This window comes from Mytilus californianus, unplaced genomic scaffold (genome assembly GCF_021869535.1).
Source record: "Mytilus californianus isolate M0D057914Y unplaced genomic scaffold, xbMytCali1.0.p SCAF_15, whole genome shotgun sequence".
NCBI lineage: Eukaryota > Metazoa > Mollusca > Bivalvia > Mytilida > Mytilidae > Mytilus > Mytilus californianus.
In genome coordinates, this window is record NW_026262637.1 from 23,477,858 (window position 1) to 23,486,909 (window position 9,052).

General features: G+C 32.3%; 1 protein-coding gene across 3 annotated transcripts in view; it reads left to right on the forward strand.

The window, feature by feature from the left end:
- Positions 1-8,784, forward strand: part of LOC127725697 (mitochondrial tRNA methylthiotransferase CDK5RAP1-like) — an 88,896-nt gene extending 80,112 nt beyond the window's left edge. For all 3 annotated transcript variants that reach the window (XM_052232864.1, XM_052232866.1, XM_052232865.1), the window contains exons 10-12: positions 2,701-2,850; positions 3,450-3,590; positions 8,610-8,784. In XM_052232864.1, the coding sequence (XP_052088824.1) occupies positions 2,701-2,850; positions 3,450-3,590; positions 8,610-8,729 (411 nt within the window). In that variant the 3' untranslated portion in view covers positions 8,730-8,784. The remainder of the gene's footprint in view (positions 1-2,700; positions 2,851-3,449; positions 3,591-8,609) is intronic.
- Positions 8,785-9,052: the final 268 nt, after the last annotated feature.

Consider the following 9,052-nt stretch of genomic DNA (forward strand, 5'->3'; position numbering starts at 1 on the left):
CTGCGGTGGCATACAAAACAGTTGTCATTTGGCTGACTCAATAGATCGGTATGACTGGGTATTATAAATCCATCGTGGTGATCTCGGATGCTCCAGAAAGGCACCCGTCTTGTTATTCGAGAAAGCACAAACCCAGTGATTTGGTTTTATTTGGTAGTTCACATTCAAGGAAAAGATGACGGTATTATGGTTACGACCACTGGAACATGTCCGTCGTCACATGTGAAACAGATATTCCAAAAAGTTTACTTTTCAATTAGTGCGAAGTCGATCAGGGAATTCAATTGATTACAAATAAAAGATTGATATTCATATAAGTTCGCTAACAAAAATTCGGAGAATTCTTATTTTATAGTATTTATGCTTTGTCACTAAGTCCGAGCCCCCCCCCCCCCCCCCCCCCCCCCCCTCCCCCCCGTTTCCCTGTAACTTTAGTGTGAGTTGATTTGAAGTGTTTCATTTGTTAACAATAAAGTTCAAGTCTTTTGATTTGTGTCGAGCCTGCGACATCAATGTAGTGGCAGTGAGACACAACAAACCTATATTTTGTCGTCAATAGTGGCATCAGCGTCTCCATCTCCATTTTTTAAAATTTCTATTGAGTTTAACCTTTCATTATACATGTTACTAAACATGTATGCCATCATAATTTTGTACTTTTAGCATATCATAATGTATTTGTTTACCTCAACTATTGTATCTGTATTTATATTGTATGTTTCTCTGTAAACTTATAATTAGTTTTAGAGAATAAAGTATCTATCTATCTATCTATCTATAGATCGTTAGGTTTCTAGTTTTTTACATTTTTTATTTCGGGACCTTTTATAGCTCACTATAGGGTATAGGTTTTGCTTATTGTTGAAAACCATACAGTTTTGTTTTAGTTAAATAAAACCGAATTAAACTGTTTTGACATGATAAATTTGTAAACCTCCATGAAGTGTTTTAAAACTTGTATAGGAGTTATTTCTCAATTTCAAGAAAAAGCATCTACAGAAAAACATTTTTTTTAATTTTGTTTTTACCGATAAATGTATAGATAAATGTACAGCCGATCAACATGACGCTTTTGAAATTACAGCAGCAATATCAGGCGAGACACAGGGTTCCCTGGAATATTTTACAAATTTATTACAAAAATACTGCTTCCGTTTGAGAACTTAGGATAAAAACAACAAGACCAAGTAGTTTGGGGATATCCCAATTATGTCCAAAATACTGTAAACTTTTTAATACTTTTTTTCTTATTATTGTCTGCCGACAGATTCAACTTCAACTTCCCCTTTTTCATACCAAATAACTCTGAACAACCACTCAAACTTTAATTTGAACTTTAACTCAATGGATAGCGATACCCATCCAAAGCACATTAAACAAATGATAAATTGAAATCTGTTTAAAAATAGAACATATTTTTTTCCGAATTGGTCACATGATTTTACCTCATCAAGTAATGGGATAACCACATCAAAGAATGACAGGACCACATCAAATAATGAAACAAACACATCATGTAGTGTAAAATCGTCAAATTTTGAAACATCATTACGTAATGTTAAAACCAAATAAAGAATAGGCAAATCATCATTACAAAATAACAAAACCACATCATGTAATGAAACAACTACATAACTTTAAGTCACATTCACATCAAGTAATGTTAAAACCACATTGACTAATGACACAACCACATTAAATAATGGTGAAACCACATCGAGTAATGACAAAACTATATCAAATCAATACGAAACCATATCGTGTAATATCGAAATATCTTTAAGTAATGACTATTCAATATTGAGTTATATCAAAACATCATTACGTAATGTCAAAACCATATTATGTAAAGACAAACTATCATCAAGTAATAATAAAACAACATAAAGTAATATCAGAGTTCCACATAAGACAGTTGTGGCGTTCCATATTCATCGACTTTGAATATTTGCATAACTTACATGTTAAAGTATTGCTATTTTAATTTCAATATTTGCATTATCAAAATTACAAAAAGGCGAGACATATCTCTGTGATAACAGTTTATTGTGTTTTGGTCTGTTTCTCAATTAGCATACGCAATAGGTCAACTATATTTGGTGTATAAAAAAATTGTAAGCTGTATATGTCTATCTGACACAATATATCTGACCTTGACCTAATTGTCATAGATTTTTAAAAAGTTTCTGTAATGCTTTAAGTAAAACCTTTATCTTTAAGACTTTCAACATAAAATCAATGGTCAGTAAAACAGGTGACACATTTCAGTGTGTGCACTCTTGTTCTTATTTTACGGACAATTGAACTTATTTTTTTTTAACATTCAGATAAAATTTGGTGTTAGTATTTTTTGAAAGCATCAATATCTTTGTTATGCTTTCTTTGAATTTCATAAAAGTTGGACAGAAGCTTCTTCATAATCCAGAGATATCTCCCTGAGCAAAATTAAGATTAACATTTTTTTCTTATTCATTTTCTGTAGATGACTGTCAGACTTATTTTAAAATTTTCTGCATTACACTTTTATACTAACAGCACCAGATGAAAGCGAGACACAGCAAAACCTTTTACAAATTAGTTTTGATAGAAACTGCTTTTTCAGCTTATCCCCGCTTTGATTTAGGAAATATAAATCAGATAAAAATGAATGTCCTTGAGATTTTTTTACCAAATCATAGCTCTTCAATTTTTTCTCTGCAGAAGACGAGTGCCTACCATCGACTTCAAGATAATGTAACAGATGATGTAAAGAGCAGACGACACTTACAGTTGAGAGATTTGTTTAGACAAGAGGCATTGAAGTTAAATGAAAAAGAAATTGGAAGCACTCAGTTAATTTTGATTGAAGGGGTAATGTTCTTAGAAGTGAAAAAATACTTTTGTTGAGTTTCCAATGTCAGGTTCTATTGAGAAATTGTGCTGTAAAATTTTTCATGGATATTCCCTATAAATATAAATATAAGTATATATATATATTAGGGTCTAGATTGGGTCTACATAGTAGACAATAATGGGCAAATAATACAGAATAAAGGAAAAAAAAAAGAATAGAGAATAATAGGGAAAAAAAAAATATAGAAAAATGGGGTGCTAAAATATAATGAACAGAGAATAATTGCCAAAAAAAAAATATAGAATGGAGAAAAATGACCTGAAAATTAAAAGAATACATCAATGAATCAAATCATGAATAGATTGGAAACATGTCTAAACTGTATTCTTATGTTGTAATGGTCCACATCAGACTTTGCTTTACTTTAAAAGAACCTCATTGTTTCAAATATTATATTAAGGGCCTTTTATAGCTTGCTATGAGGTATGTGCTTTGCTCGTTGTTGAAGGCCGTATGGTGATCTATAGTTGATAACCTTCTACATCTTTTGATCTTTGGTGGAGAGTTGTCTCATTGGCAGTCATACCACATCGTCTTATTTTTAACTTTTTGACAGGAAAGTAAAAGATCAGCTTTAGATATGGCAGGGAGAAATGATGGCAACGTTAAAGTTATTGTCCCCAACACCAACATACCAGAAAGTTGTGTTGATACTTCAACAAGAAAGATACAGAGAGGGGACTATGTTGTTGTTAAGGTATGCTCATCAGAAAAAAATATTCATAAGAAACGACAAAATTGTTTTTTTTCAAAATCACTCGTAGTTGTGATTAATTTTTTCTGTAGAAGAATATTCTTCTGTATTTTCTTTAGCATACTTAAGGGTCTGGTATATCTCTTTAACATTTTTTTCTAAAGTACTTATTAGTACTACATTGGAGAAGAAAAATTGAAACTGATTGAATAAAAGTATTTTTGTGGCAGGTAAATGTAAATGAGATAGTTGTTTGAATGGTAACAATAAAGCATATAGATTTTGTTTCTATAATGAAAAAAAACTCATAAGTGAAAATTAGAATAGAATACAGTGAACAATTGAACTTTTTCACATTTGTTATACGACCGCAAATTTTTTTTTTTGCGTCGTATATTGGTTTGATGTCGTCGTCGTCTGCGTCGTTGTCCGAAAACAAATTTGGTTTTCGGACAATTACTTTAGTTCAAGTTAATGGATCTCTATGAAATTTTACCAGAAGGTTCAATATCACAAAAGGAAGGTTGGGATTGATTTTGGGGGTTATGGTACCAACAGTTTAGGAATTAGGGGCTAAAAAGTGGCCAAAAACAAGCATTTTTGTTGTTTCCGGACAATAACTTGTGTGTAAGTGTATGGATCTTTCTGAAATTGTACCACAAGGTTCCATATCACAAAAGGAAGGCTGGGATTAAGTTTGGGGGTAATTGCCCTAAACTTTCTGGACTTAGGGGCCAAAAACAAGCATTTTTCTAGTTTCCAGACAATAACTTGTATTTATGTGTTTGGATCTCTCTGAAATTGTAATGCAAGGTACCATACCACAAATGGAAGGCTGGGATTGAGTTTGGGGGTAATTGCCCCAAACGTTCAGGAATTGGGGGCAAAAAAGGGGTAAAAAACAAGAATTTTTCTAGTTTCCAGACAATAACTTATGTTCAAGTGTATGGATCTTTCTGAAATTGTACTGCAAGGTACCATACCACAAAGGGAAAGCTGGCATTGAGTTTGTGGGGGGGATTTTTTTTTTCATAATTTTTTGGGTTTTTTTCTTAAAATTGTCCATTTTTGCATTTATTATTAAAATACTGATATGGCAGGAGATACACACCAAACATGACGTGTACATTATTATATGAAGTATTGTGCAACAGCAGGAAATCTTCAATTGCATAGTATTGTGCAATAGCATAATATTGCACAATAGCAAGAAATCTTCAATTACACAGTATTGCGCAATAGCAATAAATCTTCAATTGCACAGTATTGCGCAATAGCAAGAAATCTTCAATTGCGCAGTATTGCAGAATAGCAAGAAATCTTCAATTGCATAGTATTGCGCAATAGCAAGATATATCCAAATGCACAGTGTTGTGCAATTGCAAGAAATCTTCAATTGAAAATTGATACAAATATTTCAACCCATTTCAAATTTTTATATGACTGCAAAAATTTAAAAAAAATTTCGTCTATACGACCGCAAAAATTAAAAAATTTTTGGTCGTATATTGGTATCACGTTGTCGTCATCGTCGTCAACGTAGTCCGAAGACAGATGGTTTCCGGATAATAACTTTTATTAGTATAAGTAAATAGAAATCAATAAAATTTTAACACAAGGTTTATAACCACTAAAGGAAGGTTGGGATTGATTTTGGGAGTTATGGTCCCAACTGTTTAGGAATTAGGGGCCAAAAAAGGGGCCCAAATAAGCATTTTTGTAGTTTCCAGACAATAACTTGTGTTAAAGTGTATGAATCTCTCTGAAATTATACCACAAGTTTCCATACTACAAAGGGATGGTTAGGATTGACTTTGGGGGGTTATGGCTCAAACCATTTAGGAATTAGGGGCAAAAAAAGGGGAAAAACAAGGGTTTTTCTGGTTAAAGGACAATTGAGACAATTTACAAGCAGTGTAAGGCAGGTAATTCAAATCAAAATCAAAATCAATTTAAATAACAATGTTTGATTACCTCCCTTACACTTCTTGTAAATTATGTATTAAGAAATGATGATTGTCTGAGATACTGACCATAATTTGAGGGAAAGAATTATTTTTTGGAATAAGGGAAAGGGGGGAGGTGAAAAAAATTGGAGGGGAACAATTTTTCTCATTTCAGATTTCAGAGATTAAAAGAAAATTTCTTCAAATATTTTTTGGGGGGTTAATATTCAACAGCATAGTGTATTGCACAAACGCAAAAAAACGGGGTAAAATTTTTTTGGGGGGGGGGGGGGGGCTGGGGGGGGGGGGGGGGTCAATTCGCATAGTGTATTGCACAAAAGCAAAAAATTGAATTTAAATTAAAATCATATAACCAATTTGAAGTTCTTTGACTACAGTTATTCTGTGTCAGAAACCTATTATGTGTCAAAAATTTAATTACAATCCAAATTCAGACATGTATCAAGTGTGAATATTGTGTCCATTTTGGCCCCTTATTTTCAGGGTTGGACATCTGCGGTCGTATCCAGCTGCGCCCAACGAAGCAATTTATTAAGATTTTTCACCACATTTATTTTGTGTCAGAAACATATATTATGTCAAAAATTTAATCACAATCCAAATTCAAACAGTATCAAGCTTGAATATTGTGTCCAAACTTGCACCAACTGTTCAGGGTTTCGACCTCAGCGGTCGTATCAGGCTGCACTCAGGGAAGCATTTTATTTTTAATTTAGGTTTGAATGAAACTTGATAAAGATATGCCAAATATTTCATTGAATTCCAAATTTGTTTGCAATTCAATACTTAAATATTATTTTATATATTAGAATAGAGAAAAATATTCATATCCTCTCTCATAAACACAGTTTTTCCTAAACCAACTCAAAAAATATATACTTTTCTAGATCTTTTCTCAGACTGGATTCTACTTTGTCATAATTATCTCCCCATTATGCCACCTAATTTTTATAATCTTACAAATGGAAGCCATTGTAGTGATGATGCTCTGTCAATTTAGCTATTGAAAACCGATAAATTTATCCACATTACATCATTACGATCCTTATATGCCAGTTGCATTTTTAAAGACAAATGTATCCAGTAGCTATTTAGCATCTCTTAATGTACTTTTATGCATTTGGTCAAATAAAAACTATTGTCTGATCGATTGTCAGGGGGTATTTTCGAAAATTCAAAAATATTTAAAAAAATTCTAATTAAATATTTTGTGGAAGGGCAGACTAAAAATTTTCAGAGGTTAAAGACTAATTATCCTAGATAACACACAGAAAAAAGGAAGTTTTTTGAAGATATGCATTTTAAGATCCACTTGAAAAGGCTGTCGTCAAGTACTTTTAGTAAAAAAAATTTATTCAAACACACCTATTCTGTTGTTATGACTCATTAGAAAGGTATTTCACTTGACCCATATATTTCATATTTTAGTATTGTACATTTTTAATGTTATTATATCAACTTGAAGTCTAAATATATAAAAATAATAGAATCGTATGAAATATTTTTCATTTATTCGTTTTCAAGACAGAAGAGTCAGCTCAAACACGCCTAAACATAAAAAGGTGTACTCGACTTTCTCTTTTTGATGAAATTATTGCTCATTTTGGGGATTTGTCTCCAAAAACTGTTGCCGGGGGCAGAGATGCGAATTAATGCTTTAAAAAGATCAATCTATTATCTTTCTTCAGAATTTTTTCCGGAGGAATTTATGCTTATGCACAAAAAAGATCCACATGTATTTGCACCTACAACAATCGACTGTTTTGTGAAAATTTGTCTATAATTTATAAGTTTACAAATATCTTGAAGCTCCATCCCTTGATTGAAGTAAAAACTCATACATAATATGCATAAAATCCTAAATTAGGCACATTCATTAAACTTTTAAAGCCCATAGTAACAGATGTAAACAATTCAAATTTACCAATTTGTCCTTTTTTACCTTCTCTAACAAAGAGTTCCATTTCTTTTGTTTAATTTCAACTGGGTTTCCGCCTGTTCTGTGATAGAATTGAGATAAAATCCACTTCTGGTTTACTCAAAGTCACTTGTGGTCTCAACTTTTCATAAAATGAGTGCAAAAAACTGCTTCTGGTTTGCCCAAGGTCTATTCTGTTTGACCTTTCTTGTAACTTGCATGCTTCCCTTCATTTTTAAAGACTCCATCACTTTATAATGTATAATGCATTTTTAATTTATATCTTTTGTGGGCATATAATTTCTTTTGAAATGTCATAGGATAACTTGGTGTCTAATGTACCAAATCTATATATGGATAACCCAAACATTTTGTAGAAGTCTTTTGATATAAAAAAAAAAACCTGGTGTTTCTCACAAGGAAAATGAATGAGTTTCAAATTTGACATTGTATACCAAATATCTTAGCTGGAAAAAAATTATTAGGGCCCCGCCGAATGGCGGATGCCCTATAGTGATCGTCTGTCTGTCCGTCCGTCTGTCTGTCCGCCTGTCCGTCCGTCAGTCCGTTTGTAACAAATTGTGTCCGCTTTATATATAGAGAACCGTTATGATTTCAAAGTTTATACTTGACATGTATATTAACCAACACCAGTCATAATGTATGTACAACTTCCTAGGTCAAAGGTCAAGGTCAAAAACTTTGGTTTCAGTTGACAACCCCATGTCCAATGATAAAGATACAAATTTTTTACCACACATTATTCACAGGGGGGCCGACAGAGATGGCTCCCATCTCAATGATATCTAGTTAAAACTATTTGTAAAGGTCTTTCTACTGAAATGTGGACTGATATAATTAGAACAATTTCTAGGCTTTCCACTAAAAATAAAAATAAATAGAACAAAATCATAAGGATCCCATCAGGGAAAGGTGAAACTATCTCATTAGAATTTATGTATGAACCAAAATAATTGTACACACCATCTATTTATATTTACAAAGCATTTTTGTAAAAGATTCAAAGAGCAGTATGATCAACTTAATTTATCAATAGAATAGTTTATTTAGGGTAATGCAACATAAGAAATGTGTCACTAGTAGTACATCATAGTTTTTTTGTTTTTATACTTTCAGATTAGGTCAGCTAATTCTCAAGTTTTACATGGAATACCACTGTACCATACTACTTTGACAGAATTTTATAGCAATGACAAATTATTTTCAGAACAGTTGTACCAATCATCAGCTTTATGAATGATATTGTTCACACTCTAATTTGTTCAGTAATAAAATCCATTTTCAAGGGCCATTTTTGTTTGAACATTATAAATTGGAAATGTTTTGCCAGTCTAGCTCAAGATGTAAGTGTGAGCTATATCCTTCCTTATGTCTGTCTGTCTGTCTGTCTGTCTGTCTGTCTGTCTGCAAACTTTCAACTATCTGCTGTAAAATATTTCGGCCAATTCAAATTAAATTTTACAGGGTCTTGGATCAGTCCCTTTATAACTATAGGACAACCTCGCCCATAATGACTGAGACACGTTCATCAACATTTGAAAACCCATTAAAAGCTGAAA